The 20,091-nt window shown below is 41.6% G+C and overlaps 1 protein-coding gene across 3 annotated transcripts in view; it reads left to right on the forward strand.

Moving 5' to 3' along the window:
• The first annotated feature begins 5,807 nt into the window (after positions 1-5,807).
• GLCCI1 (glucocorticoid induced 1) overlaps positions 5,808-20,091 on the forward strand; it is a 53,121-nt gene continuing 38,837 nt past the window's right edge. For all 3 annotated transcript variants that reach the window (XR_004060546.1, XM_030944168.1, XM_030944169.1), the window contains exon 1: positions 5,808-6,756. Coding sequence is in view for 2 of the 3 variants with exons in the window: in XM_030944168.1 (XP_030800028.1) it covers positions 6,315-6,756 (442 nt within the window). In the remaining variant the exon portion in view is untranslated. The remainder of the gene's footprint in view (positions 6,757-20,091) is intronic.

Raw genomic sequence — 20,091 nt, forward strand, 5'->3', positions numbered from 1 at the left:
GTCAGAAACAGTGAAGTAGGATCACTAGAGGGGTAGAAGCAACCCAGAAAAGGACTGTCTGAAATGAAGGTTGAAGTTCCCTGACCCTCAGATTTGCCTTTTAAACCAGTACTGTCAAAATGCACCCTTATTAACACCAGCACTAATCTGACAGCCAGGACACTGATGTGGTAGGGGCATTCATGCTTAATGCAGTTTAAAAAAAACAACACAAAACCAGATGCAGACCAAATCAAGAAATCTTAATAGAAAGATGTCAGGGACTCTACTATCAGACACTTATTACTGTCTCAATGGATCATAATGGCTTCAAATCTACCTCATTAGGGGGATGCTGCTCATTTAAAAAGTTTAATATCATATAAATCAAAGTACTATACAGTACATTTGTGCTTTCCTAATATCCTTAGCAAGGTAACTGCTCATATGAAATGGTGTCTCCTTTCTTTTATTATATTCGTATGAATGGTAATAGATATAACAATATCATTATACTCAAATTGCTACTGGCATTTGCTTACTGTTTCTACCTTTTCCATTAAAGATACTACTACTGTGCATAATACACACTACCTAAGTACCCTGAAAACAATTTTTTTCCTCACAGATGGTTCTATGATGTGGCATGAAGCTATTTTAAGGAATAAATTATTTTTGTTATGTCAACATGAAACGCTGCATTATTTTGCTATTATTATTGGTATGTTTCAGATAAGAGACTGGCAAGAGAAATTATAGTAAAGAAGTGCTAGAAATGTCCATTACATTTAACATGGCAAGTTATCAGAATACCAGCCATTTTACCTGTGTTTCAAACCGTTTCACTTTGGAGAATAGCAACCACACATACTTGTCCAAAAGTGTCCTCATACCAAATGCCTAAAAATGGAAAAGAGGGAAAATAAACCTGCAAGATCCCTCAGCTCTTCATTCGAAGAACCTGGGCTTAGCCCCAGCTGTGCAAATCAGATTTTTTCCCAAATTATGAGCAGGGGAAGGGAGATGGAGAGTGGTTGAGTCAAGCAACCAAATTCAGAATAGTAATGTAGGGCAGGATTGCTGCCTGCAGGAAACTCAGCTTCCCATGGGACATGGTCTGACATGGTTAACTTGCCAGTAAGGGAAAGCCTTGAACGGAGTTACCTGTACCAATGAACAGAAAGAAAAACTTCAGACTAAATGCAGAGCTGGAAGCTTTGGTGATTTTAGCTGTGTGTTGAATGTTGGCCTTTATGTTAAAGCAGATGCCTAAGGAATACATAATTCAAAAGTCCAAAGTGGTTGGCCTATTTTCCTGAAGAGAAGAGAACGTAGTAGTAGGTCTGATTCCAGATGAGATAAGACTTTGTTATAACAAACGTAATGTTAATGGGCAGGATCTGGTTTAAGTGAGTTATTCAGTATCACAAAAAGACTTATGACAGATAGGAAAAAAAAAGACAATTATCCAAAATGGTATTCAATTTTCTTATGGGAAAATCTTACAGCTGGCTCTTATTCTGTAGTTTCCTGGCTTGTTCATTATGCAGTCCTCACTGCTAGTGACAATCCTTTGCACTGAATGAAATAATGTGAACACAATAGCATTTGACTAAAAAGAAAGTACTATAATACCTTCTGGCTGAAATTTGACTGTAAACTTGATTCTGAAATTTTCTGAAGTTTGTGAGTATTCATAAATACCAAATTGGACCTAGTATAAATACTGTTGGACCATAGGTCTAACAGCCCTTTACTTAATGCATTTTCCCCCTATCCAGGAAAAAAAGACATGAGAAAAAGAAACCTAACCTAACACTTGACCACATGCTTGACCCTAAATTGGATGATCAGAAGTGTTAAGGTAAGTCCTCAGTAGTGGGTTTCCTTTTGTTGTTGGAAGATAACTTGAGCATGTAGAGACTTGAAAGTGACCATGAGTTGAAAGTCTCATCCCTGGCTAGTACCAACAAAGCCAGCAGTGGGGATAATGATGTTGTATCAGCAGCCCTGGAGAATTCAAGGGCTCAAATGCAAGGTAATTCCCAAGAGGCTTGGGGATAGAGAGTGCTTGGCTGATCTGAGGAGATCATATCTGTGCCACTGAACATTTGGGAGCAGTGAGAAGATGGAGTGTGGTTGATGAAGGCAGTGTCTGTCTGTCAAAAATCCTTGTAGTAAAAATAAGTCCATATATATTTTTCCCCATTACTGTCTTATTCTAGCTAGAACTTCGTTTGAAGGCAAAACAAGCCGAAGAATGAAACCAACATCTCCACAGCTTGAAACACATATTTTCTAGGAAAATGGGCCACTGCTGCTTCAGCAGAGCTGCTCAGCTCCAGACAGCAGGTGCATTTCACATGGGGGCCCTTACTACAGGTGACGCTCCCATTCCTGCCTAGGGATGCTCCAAGGCCACAGAGGCAAGCCTCTGCTTTAGCCTCAGTTTTGTCATTTGAGAGCTGCAGTTTGGGTCATTAGGGGTTGATCTTGTTTTCGGCCACAGATAATGCTTTCTAGTCAGCATCTCTTTCAGAATATTATTAGGATGTAAGTACTACTTCTTGTTATTTCTCTCTTCCCAAATGTAATATTCCCAACTGTATATTCATTACAAATAAGAGAAACACAGGGAATGGACATGAACGTACATGAAGATAAATGCACCCTTTCTCATTACTGCTTTGTGTTAGGTGCTGCGTGAATACCTCAGAGACACTCACAAAGGACTTGATTACAAGTGGAATGGGGAAAGGGCAGCAAAGAAAACATAGAGGGAGACAAGAGAGACATAAAAATGACAAAACACTGGGAGCAGAGTATTGATGGCCTTATGCTCTGGTAAGGGCATAGAAACAAAAGTTATATCCAGATTTGAAGAGTTTGCCCTCTCTAAAACCTTCAAGTAGGAACAAAATAAGGATTAGGATTGCATATGTCTAATGACTGCTTAAAACTCAGTTTCCATGGCTCATGGCACTCATGTAAATCTGCTTCTGACCTCAAGAGATGAACCCATTATCAATTGATAATAGTAGGAGAGATGTAATTTTGCTTCACTCTTGCCTGTCACTGCCCTGCTCCTACAGTTCACTCCCTTGCTGTTGTGCTCTTGCTGTGATGCGTAATTTCCACTGCTCTCAGGATGTCTCTCCCAGAAGCTGTGTTAAGGATCTCCTTGTCTCCCAGGAGGATTTAAGATTCAGAAATACCTGTTACCTCCAGTGGAAACTCCCTTAAGCACAGGCCAGCTGGCAAGGTAGTTCCTTAAAGTGGTAAAGAGAAGCGAGAAATGCCTTTAACGTGGTTTTTGAAAAGTTGAAAAGGGTATTTAAGACAATCATGGGTTTTTTAAAGATATGAAAATTCTGATAGGAGCTCAGTTTTTACTTCACTTTCCCTGTAATATCTTCTTGGTATTATACAGCAGTGGTATTCCCTGAGGGAACTACTCTGGAACCTAGATCAAAAACAGTGAAAAATTCAACAGTTGGTATTCCGCTTTAAAATACTTTCTTCTAGAAGAATACTCTCTTCATCTTTTCTGAAATCACTTTTTCGTAGGCACATGGCATGGTGCTTTTACATGTATGCTAACTCTAGTTTAGAAGGAATTAAGATGGAAATAACTTTTGAGGAGCAAAGTCTCCCCAGCACAGCTGTTGATGTGCCTGGTAACAGTTTGGCTGGAATAAGTCCCAGTGGATTTTGTCTTCTCTGGTTGCTGTGAAGGCAAGTGAAGTGGTGATTCAGTTTGAACTGTAAAGCTGTGGCATGGTCTTCAGCTTGTTTGGAAAGGAAGACTTGCTATGATATTTTACTTTAACATGCCCTGTGGGGTGCGTGTGAGTGTTCTTGTTTTGGGGCTGGTGGGATTTTCTTTGTCACACATTTACCTTGTCTTTATGCATCTATTCTTCCTATCCAAATACCTTGCTTGTTCGATGTGCAAGAACATGGAAATTGTAAAATTTAGCCATTGTAAAATAGTATTTAAACAGACAAATTCAAGAGTTACACTAGTTCATCCTTATTTTTGTCTGACATAACCCTCAGCATTGGCAATAGCTGGAATTTGTCAGCTATTGTTAGTCAAAGGTGCGGTTTCTTTCTCAGCTGACACCAGATGATTTTTGGTCTGTAAGACATTACTGTATCAGCAATGTTATCTGACAAAGGTACAGATGTAGGAAAACGTGCTTACTGCTTAAAACGCTGCTGATATTACTGTTTGGCAGATGGCTACTACAGGTGAATGCTTTCCAGTCATTTTAAGCCCAGTGCAGTGAAGCAGAAAAAAAATAAACTGGATGGACTTCATAGCTGTGATTAAGTGCAAAATCCTTGGGGGAAAAACTCTCTACAGCCCAGTTTTACAAACAAATTTGGCTCATGCTAGCAGAAAACAAAAAGACCAGACTAGTGGAAAAATACATGGTTGCTGATTTTTGTTAAAATGAATTTATAGGAGTGGCTTTGTTGGCTGAGCACGTTCACGTGGATGTGCGGTGTATTATTCCAACCCTTTCTGTAACATAACCACGGTGGCTGCGTCACATGGTGCCAGTGCAAACAAAGTCTTGCTAACAGCCCATGAATAGGAGCATTTTCCGAGAATACGGTTTCTCATTGGGACTATCGACTGATTCCTGTGCTACCAAGGGAGAAGGATAGCTATGGACAGCTTTGGAGGTATAGAAGTGCAGTCATCTGAAGCGTGCAAAATAAAAATGAATGTCTGTTATTTAATCGGCAAATGGTACAAGGGATATAGTTAATTCTGTGATGCTTAATGATTCCTGATTGGTAGGTAGTATCTAAAATAAGAGAGGGTATCTTGTCAAACATTCTACTTCTACGTATATTCCATGTCCTTTTTGTTCTCCTAATGTTTGAATCTCAGAGGCCGTCACTGAGCTGACTTCCTCCACACAGCAAGACTCCCTGCATTTTCCCTTCTCCTCCATTAGCATCCTATTTGCATCAGATCCAAAATAAGCACTGTTTTCTTGATGGACTCAGCTCAACTTATCTTTCTGATCTCACAGCCATTTATTTTCTTAGCTATTAAGCTTCTCATCCTAACCCTCATTTTGTTTCTTATCGTCTCAGGTTATAAATTCATCTAATGGCAGCTCTTTTTCCTAGAACAAAAGCACTTTCTAAAAATATCACTGTAAAACTTTTTCTTTTCCTCTTGACATTCTCTGAGAACTGTTTTTGGACGCATATTAGGAAAAACAGAGTAATATTCTATATACACTTATAGGAAATGATGAAACCACACTTATTTAGACTTTGAAGAACATCTTGATTTTTTAACGAAAGTAGAAATACTGTCAAGGTTTGACGGACGTGAACAGACTCTGTTGCGAGAAATTCTGGCTGTTTCTGAGCCTTCCCTGCATGGGAGCGGAGTAAGCGTGAGGAGGCCGACAGCTCCCTGGGAACAGGGACAGCGCAAGACTTGGTCCAGAGCACTGCCTCTCCTGAGTCAGTGTTAAGTAGGCACCCCGTAAAGTCCGCTTTGAACTCAGAATCACATCCCGGCACCCCACCCAGCGCCTACCGGGACCGCTCTCCCACCGCTCCCCCGACGGGCTCGGCATCCCAGCGAGCCCAACCCCGAGCCCGCCCCTGCCGCCGCCGCCACATCCCACTTCCCTCGGCCCACCTCCCCGCCGCCCGCCACACCCCCGCCGCGCCGCTCGCTCCCATTGGCTGACAGTGACGAGCGACAGGGTCCCTGGCCAATGTGGCCCGCGCTGGTGCCGCGGTGGCGCCCAATGGGCTCACGCGCCCACCGCCCCTGCCCGTCGCGGCCGGGCGCTGGGGCTGCGCGGTGCCATTCGGAGGGCGGGCGGCGTGCGGAGCGGATGGTGCTGATAGAGGCTCCTGGGCACCGGCGGGGGCAGGAGCAAGAGCTGGCTGCGAGCGCCTCCCCCCCTCCCCATCCTTCCCGCTCCGGCTGCGTGTCCCCTCGTCGTGCTCAGCCGCCGACCGCCCTGAGCCGGCAGCGCTGTACGATGTGAGCGGCCGTTGGGCTCGGCAGCGCCCCCGGTGCTCTCGACGCTGGGGCGGGCAGCGATGGCCAGAGCCTGGCGTGGAAGCAGCAGCCGCCGTCGCCGATAGGAAGCGCCGGGGGCAGCTGGGCAGGCGGCGCGGAGACTCCCCAGGGCCGTGCAGCGCTTGTCCCGCCCCGCCCCCTCCCTCCTTCCCTCCCCTTCTCCTCCTCTCCCCGCTGCCGGTGCATGCGGGGCGCTGGGGGCCGAGCTCGGGTCCTCCGCAGCCACCGGAGCGAGTGACCCGCGGGGGTCTTGCGCATCCCCGCTATGTCCTCGTCCAGCTCCTCGCAAACCCCCCCGTCCCACCACCAGCCCCCGCCGCAGAGGATGAGGCGCGGCGCCGCCGGGTCCCCTACGGCCGGCACGGCCGGGGGCCCCGGTAACGGCGCCGGGGTAGGCTCGGCGGGGACCAGCCGGCTGCTCCAGCCTATCCGAGCGACCGTCCCGTACCAGCTCCTGCGGGGCAACCAGCACAGCCCGACCCGCTCCCCATCCGCCTCAGTGGGCAGCAACACGGGCCCGGGGGGCGGCGGGGGTCGCGGCGGAGGCAGCCCCCCGCCGCCGCCCAGCGCGACGCCGCCGCTGGCGGCGGGCGGCGGAGGGGAGTCGGGCAGGGTGAAGGGCAGGCAGCGGCGGTCGTCGGAGAGCGGCGGCAGCAGGAGGAGCAGCTCACCTGAGAGACGGAGCCCCAGTTCCCCGGTGTACAGAGGTAAAGCACCGGGAGAAAGGCGGTCTCGCTTCCCTGCCCCGCGGGGGTGCTGGCCGGGCCGGGGCCGCCCAGGCTCCGGGCACCCCGGGCTCTGCTTTCCGCTGCTGGGCTGCGCCCTGCCTTCCCCCCGGGCCGGCGGGGGTGGGACACCGGGGGACTCCCGGCCCGACGGGAGGAGCCTCGCCGGAGCCTCAGGGAGCGGGTCGGGGGGCGAGGGCGAGCCTTAAATCCCCCGCCCCTGAGGCAGGTGTCGTGCCCGGTTTTGCTTTGCCAGGAAGCGGGGGGGAAAGCGCTTCGTCCCGCCGCCCTGCCCCGCGATGGGGGCAGGCGACGCCTGAAATGTCATCCTCGTCTCGGGCAAGGTGAGAATCCTGCCTAGGAAAAACACCCCCGCGCCGGCCTTGGGAGGAGCGGCACGGGGGCGAGCCCGGGGCCGGCGGCGGCTCCGCTCCGCTCCCCTCCCCTCCCCTCCCCGGGCGGAGGAGCAGCGGGGGCTCCGATGGAGCTGCTGCTGTCGCTTCTACCCTTGGCCTCAGGCTCTGGCAGCGGAGCTGTGCAACAGGGAAACGAGCCTAAAATTAACCCGCTTCTCTGTCTCCAGCTGTAACTATCTAGTAGGGGTGATAATGAGGTAGATTTATATCTGGGGTGTCACAACCCAGTTCTGAAGTGGGGTTTTAACACTGTGTGTTAAAACCAAGCCTCAAATGCTCTTCCTTTCTGCCGAGCTCGGTTTCCTAAAAGACTTGCATTTTTGTAAGATCATAGGTTAAAAGATGTGATGTTTCCAAGCACAGGCTCCAAAACAAGAAAATTCCCATATTGAGGTGCTTAAAAACAACTCTGTCCTTTGTGATACTTAGTACTGAATCCTTGGGACTGTAAAAAAACCTCAACCAGACAAAATCCACTACAAACCAACCCCCGTGTAGCCAAAATAGGCCTGTAAAGTTTAAAATGTAAAATTGATTCCCAGCAAGTCCAACTTAACCCCTGTCAGATTGTCTGTTAAATTACTGAATGTGTTAAAGTGGCAGTGGCCATTTTACCTCCCCCACTCCCTTGTGCCTTCCCCCATCACTTGAGCAGTTGAATGAATTGGACTAAATTCACTTTTTATGTTGTCCTGCTGTAGCTATCAGGTATCACACATCATCCCTTTCTGGGAATGCATTCTGTGGTTCGATACCACTTGCTTTTTCTGTCCCTTCCATAAGTTTTAACTGTGTGTGATTTCTGTGGCAAATTGTGGTCTGTGTTGGATGCCAGCGTGTGTTGTAGCAGTGGAATCTTACCTTCTTTCCTCTTCAGTTTTTATGTATAGTAAACCCTTGCTGTCTGTAGTATTTGTAACTTGGGCAGATCTGTCATCAGAATTGTCCTACAGTGGGGCAGCATTTTACAAATGAGCAAAATGTCACTGCCAGTTACAAATTGAGTTAATTTGCCCTATGCATCTGCTTATGCAGATGACCTAATTGATTGTGTTATAATCTGGTCAGAGATACTTTGTAATGTATTTTTCAAAAAGAGTCTATTTCTGCAGAGGGTTTTGCGTGCTTGAAAATGGAACTTGAGCTTCTGTGGTTTTGATTCATTCAAGCCCTATTTAAAATTTTAAAGATCATATTTTTCTGACTGTATGGAGCACTAAATGTCGATTTCCCTTTTGCCTCCTAAACCTTTGGAAAATGCTGATGGGAAACTAGGAAAAACCAAAGGATCTGGGTGTATGAGTAGTGATAATGCTGATGATGAGCAGTAAATTATTTAATTATGGGAACCCAGAGGAAAACATTGTAGTGGTGCAGTGTATAAAGCCTACGCTTAAGGTGTATTGGAGAGTAAGGAATACGGGCAGTTACCTGCAAGCCACAAAAATACTGAAAAGCTGTGAAGTACTTCATTAATGTGTATGATATTTTTTGTTGGAGGGGAGATTTTAATTTTAGAAAGTGGTTTCAGTCTTCTTCATCTGTGGGCTATTTTAGCCTTAATAAATCAGACTATAAATTAGTACTGAATGACTTTTCTGTCATTAGACTTGTTTGAGCTTGCCTCCTGGTGAACTGCGTCACAGAGCTTGATTTGGTTTAATGAGTGCTGTGTATAAAATCATAAACGGTCCGTCGAGAAATGCACCCTGTAATCTGTATGCACTGCAAAGAATTCATTCCCCCTCCTCCAGGTCAAGCCAGCTGCTGCTGCAGAAGCTGACATCCTTTAGCAAATCCTGAATGAATGAATGAAAACAACGTGATCGCCCTAATAATGACCACAATTGCACACGTCAACAGCTTTATTTTACTGAAATACAGGCACCATTTTCTAGCAGGCGAGAGTAATGAGATACTCTATTTCTTCAGTCTTGCAAATGAAAAAAGGTTACCAAACCTCCCCTTCGTTTGCCCCTCCACCCCCCCAAAGCTAGAGGTGTTTTTACACAATTTGGAATATAGTTCCATGCCATGGGACAGTATTTTGTCTTTGTTTCTCTGCTTGTTCTCAGCATTTTAGTAAATGACGTGTGGACACTAAAAACATGTTTGTAGTCTGTGTGGTGATAATAGTATATAGAAATTTGATTACTGAGCTGGAGGACTACTGCAGTAATAATGGAGGACTTGAAAAAAAAAATTAAATGTTCCATATTCAGACATGGACCATTTTGCTGTGGCTTGTTAAACAGTGCTACTCCAGCTCTTTATAGTTGTTATCAGTATGCAAGTCTTGGGGAAGTGGCTTGATTAAAAGTTTTTTTGTCAGTTTTTCAAAGCCATTTCCCACTGCTGTAAAATGTGAGCTTAGGCTCTAGGTTTAATCCTGTTGTTTTTCTCACCAGTGCAGGAGATGTGTTTGTCTTTGGCTCTGCAGTCTGACTTGGATTGTTTCACAAATATGCTTGTTCTGGAAACTGCTTATGATTCTCATGGATAGATGTTATTCTCTTAAGACACCTGTCCCTTCCTCGCCTACTTTTAGCCTTTTTCAGTATAGATGCCTTGAACTGGCTATCCTGCTAAGCCATTTTGTGTGGATATTTTAGTGATTTGCTAGAGGTTCCTTTATGAAGGAGATTTCTGTGCAAACACTCCAGCTTTGAGCCTCTACAGGTCAGAGCAACTACCACTGCAGGCACTGACATCACTACTACATGAATGAAAGCAGCAGGGTCTGTTTTTTCTCCCACCATCATGTTTTCTACCCCTTCTTTCTACTATACTGTCAAGGTTTTTATTCTGTAGCAACACCCTGTGTTTTTAGGACTGAAACTTTCAATAATATGATATTTTCTTTCAAGCAAATTTGAGGACTTTTAGTTGTTAGGAAGCCATCAATGCCAGTAGCAGTATTTGGTTAGTACTGTTGCTGAATGGGTGAGAAATCATGAATGTTAGACATATATTTTTAAGGTGTTTAAAAAAGAGGGAATAAGAGGGGAAAACCTGATATCATAGGATAAATCTGCAATGTGCAAGTCTACACCTTTCCTCTTCTTGAAATGTGTTTATTCCTTACTAGTAGATATTTTTTGTAGTGTGTGTTCATGTTTTGGAGAGCTGGCCGTGGAAAAAGTGTCTGGTTGAATGTAACAACACGTGGTTTTCTTAGAGGGAATATATCTGTTAGATCTCTGAGTGCATAAAAGTAATGTCAACAGAATCTGAAGCTGTGTGGTTTATGACAAAGGATATTCTGGTAATAGTCCAAAAAGCCAAACCCTTGTACATGTCAAATAAAATTTGCTCTTTGCCTGTGGACACATCTTTTAAAGAAAAAAGCAACTTGTTTTCCTCCTTGCCTTACCTGGATAAAATCAACAGTGTCTGCTGTTATGTAAAGTAGCTTGTATAAATATGAGAGTGGATTTCCTGTTTAGTTTCCTTTTTTCATGATACATTAATATTTTGTATACAGGTAGGGTGTAAATTACTTCTATGATTCAAAATCAACACTGCTCTCACCAAATGCTTTGATTTTAGTTTTAACTCTCTCTAGTGGTACTGTAATATTATGCCTCATATTTTTCTAACTTTCATTTACACATTTTATAGAACAAACTTTTTTGCAATTCCATTTCCAAATATTAAAGATAAACGTTCGTTTTAAGGACATATGAAAAATACTGTGACCAGTTTGGCTGTTAAAGGTTCCCAGTGTCTTTTACTTCCCAAAATAACTCCTGAAGATTTGCCAACATGAGTGAGAGAAAGGAATTACAAAGGATGCAAAACAACTGCATAACCCAGTTCAGTGTAAGAAGTATATATATATCTGGTTTTAGGCTAGTGGAATTAGGAGTGGAGTAAAACAAACAATATTGTTGATCTCTAGACTTGTAAGGGATATCAATATTAAAACAACATCCAAAATTTGTACTTCAAAAGGTAGAACTATTTTAATATCCTGGATTCAAACCATCCAATATTTTGGCATCATAAGCATTTATACCAGAGACCAAGAAGATCTTGCCTTTATTTCTAGCAAATGTAGGTAAGGAAGTAATTTTTGTGACGCTTCCTATTTCCTGGTCGCTGAATAATGCAGTATTCCCATAATTGTATGGCCAAAACAGTTTTGCTCCAGCTTTGTCCCTCTCGCTTCCCGAAATAGCTTTCATTGGAATATAATATGATGACATAAAAGACCCTGGCTAAATTTGATCCAGTTGTCCTGAACTCAGAGCCTTTTTAGCTACATGTCTTAACATGACTGTAAATGAGAATGGTGTATTAAATGTCTGTCATAAATAATGCTTTATAAAACAAATTACTGAGCTTCTTTCAGGTGTTAAACTGTAGGAAGAAAAAATGGGAAGGTATTTTCTCTGTTGATCTTGAATAGTGCCGTAGCAAGGCATTAGCTTTGAAGACAGAACCTCCCTGTTTCATGGAAAAAAAAAACTAACTTAAAAAGTGTATGATTAGACCTGTTTTAAATCACTACTTCACCTTTAATTCTTATTCTTTGGATATAAGCAAGTATTTGTGTGTTACATATGGCCAAACTGAAGTTACTTGCCAACATCTGTGCATAGTAAAATAGTGGCAAATACTGAAGTTTGGTTTCTGAAATTCATGGTTTCTGTGTTTTGTTGTTTTCTTTCCCATGGTGGTGGGGTGAATGGAGGTTCTTAAAATGTATTTTAAAATGCAGGGAGGGTAGGTCAGTGGAATGTATCTTAGAATCTTACAAAAAGTCAGTGTTCACCAAGTCTAGACTGCTATATTGCAAAAATTCACAGTGGAAAGCCAGTTATTTTTAAAATGGGTTTTGTGCTACTACTCTATATCATTATGAAAAAAACCATAAAAATAACTGATGCAGTAATTCTGAAGTTTCAGTTAAGTCTAGACTTGAAAGCAGTAGTCGAAACTATGCAAAATGTATTGGAAATAGAGTATATGGTCCTCTGTGTTTCAGTACAAGTGAATATCTACAATACATTTTAAATGTGACTTTACCCATTGATTAATTATCTTCATCTGAAGAAGATAATGTTTTTTTTAACCTGCAGTGAAAAATGAAAGCTCCTGTTTAAATCAGTTGGCAGTTACTTCAGTAGAGAACAGTGCTGCCAGCACTTGACAAAATAGGTAGTTCTTCATGGATTTCACATATGTTCTTGGGAAGTTGTTAAAATAGTAGAGTTTAAACATCAACTAGCATTTTTTAATAAGTATCTTTTATTGATTAAAAAAATGACCCTGTATTAAACATACATAACTGGAAAATTGTGCTCAAGTATTTAACTGTCAATGATCATCATCTTGCTTTAGTGTTAGTATTTAAATGGATGTTTATGTTAGTCTTTCAGTGCTGCCTCCTTTTGTAGTGCTTAAACAATGGCTTAAGGCATTTTAGGCAAGTAAAATATTGTTTACATCTCATCGTTGGAATACATCACAGCAACTTGTCAGCCTGAGATTATGACCTTTTCCTTTGTATCACCATTTTTAAGGTTTGGGTAATTGCAAAATGTAGAGCACTGGAGATCACAGTGAAGGAAAATGGGTGTTTGTGCTTAATAATCAAATTCTGACAATTCATAACAATTTTGAATGTATATTCACTTCCCCAAAATTAGATAGTCTTTCAGTTATGCTTTAATTTTTTTCCATCTGATATGACTCTGAAGCTCATCCCTACCATACAGCTAGTTTTGAGTTGGAGGTGAAATGCTGAGGTGCAGAAAGGGATCAGAGACTTGTGCAGTATGGATAGCACACAGAGTATCGTGACCCAGTGTGTAATGGTGATCCTTTGGAATGGCGAGTCGGCCTCTCTGGTTCTTACCTTCCTGAGGCTGAGATGGTGTCCATGGAAGCCTTTATCTGCGGCTGAAACTGAAAAACCTGCACTCTCAAGAACTCTTCCCTGCTCTCCCAGCTTTGTGAGTCTGGGCTTAGGACCAGAGCTGTTCTGTCACATGGCCCCCTTGGATTGCTGGTGGTAACTCTGCTCCCACAATGTCTCCACAGTGTTAGTAGGACAGAGGAAGGAGTGTAGCTTCTGGAAGTCTGTCTTGGAAGGAAGCACAGGCAGCCCAGGTGTGGCTGTGTTGAGGAGTGCCCTCACTCAGCCTGCTGTCTCAGGCCCTACAATACCATCTGTGCCCTGGGTGTGTTCATTTCACCTCTCCTCCTTTCTCCTTTGGTATATGCACTTCCTAGCTGCTGCTGCTGCTGATTCCTGCCAAACTATTCACCCTGTTAGGTTACTTTTCTCTGACAGGGAGAAAAAGCACCCAGAAGGTGTGAGTGTCTGCACTCAAGCTATAACAGTTTTCTGCATAAAAAACTTGTAAATGGGGGATTAACCTAAACAGTTTGTTTTAGGTCAGTAAAGATGGTTGTGATGGGAAGTTTTAATTTTTTGTAGTAGTAGATCTCTTAATTAGCTTTCCATATTAGATATTGTTGCTTTGCAGATTGTATGTACTTTCCAGGAGGTCATGAAATGTTACGAGCTTGAGTTTTGAAACCTTAATGCAAAGTACTGTATGGTTAAGCTTCCTTATTTAGTGTTGCATATGCCCCAGTGATAAATGATGCCACTGATGTTGGTGTTTATAGGACTTGACTTTCACTGTTGCTGGTGTTAAATTGAGGAGTAGCTGTTTGCAATGGATGTTGTTCTCACATGAGTGAATAACAGCATTGGTTCTCCCATGCTGTTTATTTTGCACAACTTGAAACTAGTTTTACCAAAACTACGCATCATTTCCTCTTTAGGAAGAAAGTGTCTTGTAAGAAAGTGTCTTGTATTTTGCTCACAAGAGCAATAGGTAGTAGTTCTGTCATGGTGTTTGAATAATCTAATATACTCTCTAGAATATTTTCTTCTCAATCTGCTGAAATATAGCCTAAAAAAGAATAGTAATTTAAGTATCTCATTCCTTGAACGATGCTAGTCACCTGTTTGGAGAAGGCCTCAGCCTCCTTTCCTATGCCCTTAGCACCAGGCATCAAGCAGTGTTGTAAACACATTTCTGAACTTCAGGAATTAATACTTATTTCTGATTGTCAGGTCATTGCAAGATGACTGACATTCATACTTGAATTTGAAATGAATTTCTGTAGCTAAATTAATTTTAATGTTATATAATAAGTATAAATCTGTCTTTTATAAATGTTTTGTGTAACAGTAGTTACTCAGTTGTGAACTGATTAAATGTATGGCAATGTGGGTATTGTTTTATTATGTGCCTTTTAATCTCAGGTGTTTTGATGTGCAATGCCTATTCTGGAGTTCTCCAGAAAAAATTAGTAAAGGTTGGCTAGCTGGATTAGCTGGGTGTCTGTTACATGTTTTAAAAGTTCTTCATAGTTAGGAAAGAAAACCCAAATATTTTAATATAGGTGCTTAGGCTGCAGTACAAAAAGAAAAAAAAAATCAGAACTGTAAACTGTAATAATTGTTTGATATTTGTCAGCATTTGGAGACCAAACTATCATTTGGAAATAACGTGTTCTTACCAGGAAATGAGATTTGTTACTCAGTGTTCAATTACTTGCTAATTCAATTAATTGTAGTCTGTAAATACAAACCCACTTCAAATTATGCCATGAAGTCAGAAGTTGGCTATCAGGGAGCAGATTGCCTAAGTGCAAATATACAGTCGCAGGTTTGTGAACATGTAGCTCTCAGGGACAACAGTGCAGTTGCTTTTCTTAGATGAAGTGCTGTATCCATGCTGGATCGGAAATGTTGCTGCATAAACCTTGAAAATTTTGTGCTGTGTTCCCATAACTCAGGCTACAGAGAGACAGCATAGAGAAGCCAGCTCTACAAGAGCTGTGAATTTCTGTAGATATTAAACGTGATCCCAGTACCACTCCTTCTGCATGCCATGGCAGTGCTCCCTAGCCCAGTAGGACTAGAAGATGGTGGTGGCTGTAGTAGGTGCCTTAGTGGTGCTGTCTGTGCTCTGGAAAGGTTTGGTGAGTCCAGTGCTCACACATGGAGACCAGTTCAGTGCTGAGTGTCAGCTAGTCAGTCTTTCTGGAATCTGGAGCCCTGGAAAGTACATTATGAAAGCCAAGTGGCTTTGCGGCTTTGACTCCGTGAGCTAGGTGTTACACCTCCATGTTCAACATATATTATTCTAAGTCTTTGTTATATGTGGTATCTTAACTTTCTGCTTTTCAAAGCAATAAAGAGTTGAGCTGCTCGCTGAAAGTTAAACCCAGATTTACGCTGTGTCCCGGAACAGACTTTGACCAGTGTGACTCTAAAAATACCAGCTAACTGCTGAAGAATGCAGAATGAGACTTAGGTTTACACAGTAGCTGGGAAGCTGCCAGGTTAAAGGAGAAGCTGTCTTCACAGAAGTAAATTTCTGTCCAAGGTCTTAAAATCTTCATTCTTAACTGATAGCTGTGTTTGCTTAATTGTGGCAATTGACAGTGGAGTACCACACTTCCTTTCTCTCATACTCTGATTCCTCTGCTATTTCACCTTCAGTGGCTCCTTTGTTATACCTGATAACCTGCCTGGAATAATTATCTTTGCAATGTTTTCTTCACACACAAAGAAACCATAGAATACATTTGAAATACTTTCTGTTCTTTCCAAAGGGAGCAAGGAAAAGGCCTAATTTGGAAGAGAAAAATTTCTCATGGGCACAAATGTGATTAAGTCATGTATGTTTAAAAGTAATGTGTATTTGAGGAACATCCATACAAGGAACTGACTGCAGACACATACTCAGTGTAGGATATTGTCCGTGTGGAAGATCCAAATAAACTTTGGTATTGCTGTAGAGGGAGAGGCTCATTCTTTCAAAACAAGTTGTTTAGCAAAGTGTGCAGTCCATATATTATTTAAAATATGTTGTAAATCTGTTGTATCGATCTACCTGTATTTCTTCCAAAGAATGAACTAGGCTATTCAGATGATTGGAGGGGCATGATTTTTCTTTAGTGGTGTGTATAGCCTTTAATATGAAGTTGAATCATACAGGGAGATCTTTTGACTGCAAGATTTATAGTAGAAAATTAGAGTGGCCACATTGATGATAGGAATTACCAATTGTAACAACTTAAAATTTTGGAGAAGCAGAAGAAATGGGTGTGCTGACACTGTACATGAAAGAAATGTTAGATCTAGCCTTCGTTTAGTCATGTAAATTTGCATGCATATACAGCAGAAGAAGAAAATCCTACATAGAGGTTTGTTTAAAACTCATGCATCTGGAGTAAAGTTTTGGATTTCTGAAGGAAGTCGTTTGAAAATTTGCCTAAACAGGGTTGCTCTGCCTTGAGTAATAGAGAAACTGTTTAATGAAAAATATTAATACTATTGGAGTCTTTCAGACATCAGAAAAGTTCAAGGATATGATCTGATTGCGTGGACACTTACCTCGAAAAGGCTGCTAGGAATAAGCAGAGCACCTGCAAGAAACAGCAGGAAGAACTGAGGAAAGAATGTCATGTTACCAATCAAAAGGTGAACCTTAGCTGAGGATTGTTAAAACATGAACAGGCTTGGACTTTGTGTGCTTTAAGAGAGATAATAGAAACACGCAGATTGAAAAATGAGGAAAAACTTGTAACCATTTGGTACGAAGAAAAAAAGATCTGAGACTGATCTGCTAGAATGTATGGTTTCAAAGTCAGCTCCAAGTAATAGTAGCTACAGTCTTAGAGGAAATAGCACAGATATTTATTCAGTGCTTTGCACTCACCAGAAAAAAGTCTAAGAAATCACTTTCCATAAGAATAGTGATTTTTAACCCAGAAAGATAAAAAAACCCTGAATTGTAAGGGATAAGGATAATTTGGAATTAGGAATTACCAAGATTGTGGTAAATACAGATTGCATATTTCAGCAAAGTCAATTCAGAGATCTCCATTGCAGGATTCTAGAAAAGCCTATTCAGAAATTGACATTTACCTTCACATTTCTGAGGCAGTCTTGTTAGTAGAAGTGACATCATTAGAGAATAGATACTTCCTGAGTATAGCAATGCTGATGTTTTAAAAATGTTGTGTCCAGTTCTAAAGTATGGAGAACTACTGGTGGAACTTCAGAAGAAATTGTAAGGGATGGTGGAAACCAGGGAGAAATGTTAAAGTGCAAAATGAGCTTTCCAAGTGTTGTCATGCTAACCTGGTCATTGTGATAAGAAAACTGATCTCCTAGACGGGAAGTAGATCTTATCTGTGTAGGCAAATTTTGAAATTAGGGTGATGAAACCATTGATGAATATTGAGTGGTTTAATTAGTACACAAGAAGATCATGCAAGAAGAGTTTAAGAGCCGTGGGAATTGAAGTAATAAGTTTAAAAAATTAGATTTAAAAGTAAAAAGTAGAAGTTAATGTATGTGGGGTTGTACTTGATCAGAGTATCTTTTCCTCGGAGGAGGAGCATCTCATTTGGAAATTTTGGAGGGTGGAGTTGGGTGATGGTGAGATCTCTGAACTGCCAGCATAAAGTAACTGAAAGACTTCTGGGCACAAGTCTGGTCTTATATGAAGAGCACTTGGCCACACAGGGGCTGCTGAGGCGTTAAATGGTGTATTGCACACTCTTTTCATGCTCTGCAGTTCAAGAAAGGTAAAGTCAAAGTGGAGTTGACTCAGAGAAGGACTCACAGGTTAGGAGTTGAACTGTGTGATTCTAAAAAAATCTGAATAAAAATACAGTTGCTTTGTCAGAATCCAGGTGAGCAAGGAAGGGAATGAGCGGGTGGATTGGATTGACAGTGTAAATATTTATCTATTAAACTGTAAGAAGGCCTGAAACCATCAGGAAAAGAAAAGTTCCTGGTTTTTTTCCCAACAGGAGTTGTGATGACAAATAGCTGCTGTAAGACTGACTGTACTCTGTTTTGAAGTGATTTTGTGTTTTGTCAGTGATAGCTGCGAAGTGGGCTCCAGATTTAGGAAGTTGTTTCTAGTCTTTGTTTCTGTGTCTTAACTGATAATGAAAAGATAATTTATTTAATCATCAAAGTTGAGCACTCTCATTTAGGCAATCAGTTTTAATCTGGTTTTACATTTCTATTTTCAAATTTTTTTCCCAGAAAAATATGTTATTGTTGTTTAGTATAATTTGCTCTAGCTAGGAGAATGCTTTCTATCTCTAATAATTGGTGATCATTATGATGGCATTGTATAGCCTCTGTGCATTGATTACAGTTCTTTGTGAATTTTGATTATGGAAATGGTGAGTTGTGCCTTCTGATTAATTTTATTCATTATTATGTCCAGCTGCATTTTGATGGAAAGAAGAATTAAAGGTTTACAAAACCCTCACTTTCTACATCTTGTTAAATTTTAAGTATTGTCTTTATAACAACAACAACAAAAAAATCCCTTCAGAGTCATCAAATATATTTGAAAAAACTGTTCTTCAGTTACTGAATCAACTGCATGTGTTTATATTGACCCCAAGAACCCCAAGCTTTAGTGCTGTTCTTGGTTCCCAGTTTGGTTCTCAATATTGGATGCACAGAATAGATGATTCAGCAGATCTAAATTAATGAACTAAAAGGAAGGAAATTCTCTGTATCTGCTTAAGTGTCCAGCAGTTAATGGATGGTTGTTTCAGTGTGCTTTTTCCCAAGTACTTAGCTGCTGAGCTCCAATCAAATTTGTCTTAACTTTATAGTACAAACACTTTATTGAATCATACTAAGTTTAGGTATTTGTGTAGTATTTAAATTTGAAGTAATAATCGTACAAAGAAAAATATATTCTAAAAACGTGAAATGCATAAAAATCTGAAGGTTTGGAATTAGTGCTTTTACCTACATGTCATTCTGTTAGAGGAGTCCAAGTGTGTAGGTTACATCTGTTGAACAAAGCAGGCTTTTGTGCCGTGAAATCCTACAGGTCCTATGCATGCCAACAGTAATCCTTGTTAGAAGAATAGTTTAGCTTTAGCAGGCTGAAACTTTCTGCCATATGGCTTGTTTACTTTTCTTACAGAGATTAGAGCCTTCTTTCTATGTTTGATCTCTAAGGATAATGTTGATTTTAAACAGGGGAGTTTTGCTGTGGACAAAATCTGACTTCTGAAATACATTCATAGTCACATTTTACCTGTACCTCTGGCTGGGGGGAATAAGGGACATGAGGCAGAGACCTTGCTTCAACATACATGCATAGGCAACCAGGGCTTTCAGTCAACTGCAGGTCCAGTGAATTATGCCTAAAAATTCATCTGTGTGTTCTACTTCCCCTGGTGTCCATACTAGCCCTGCCACTGTGCCATCCTGTGGCTAGGTGTCCTTGAGAGTCTTGCATGAAACCTCCATTATGGAAGGAAATGCCTTAACCTATGGGTTGGATTCGGTGACTAACCAGAAGATCTCTTCCCTTTTCAGATGACTTAGTGATACCTGAAAAAGATAACTCAGTGTAGTTGATTCCTAAATCCCATACTGTGGGTCAGTGTGCGTGTACAATTTTCCTTTGAAGGAACAAGCTGGTTTTGTCTCATGTTGTTTTCCCAGTACAGGTGATCTCCTGTCTTGATAGACTTGTGTTTCTTGCAGTTCAGTCTGAATTCTCATAAGCTTTGTCAGGTACAAAACCAAATTGGCCCTGGCTACCAGACTGTAAAATGATCTGTGTGGAAGATGGCTCCCCTCTTGTTTGCTTTTTTTTTCCTCCCTGAAGAATTCTGGATGTAGGAAGCATATGATTCATGGACCTGGATCTCTGAAAAAATCTTCACTCTCAAGAAGTAGCCTGCTTTGTGCTTGTTCGGTTTTGGTTGTTGGAGCCTTGGTTAGATTATGATGCTGCTCTTTGCTGCCTTTATTTTTCCCTTCAGTTAGCATGATGAGAGGAAGTTAAAGTGGATTTTGTCTGTCTCTTTT

Source organism: Camarhynchus parvulus, chromosome 2, assembly GCF_901933205.1.
Source record: "Camarhynchus parvulus chromosome 2, STF_HiC, whole genome shotgun sequence".
NCBI lineage: Eukaryota > Metazoa > Chordata > Aves > Passeriformes > Thraupidae > Camarhynchus > Camarhynchus parvulus.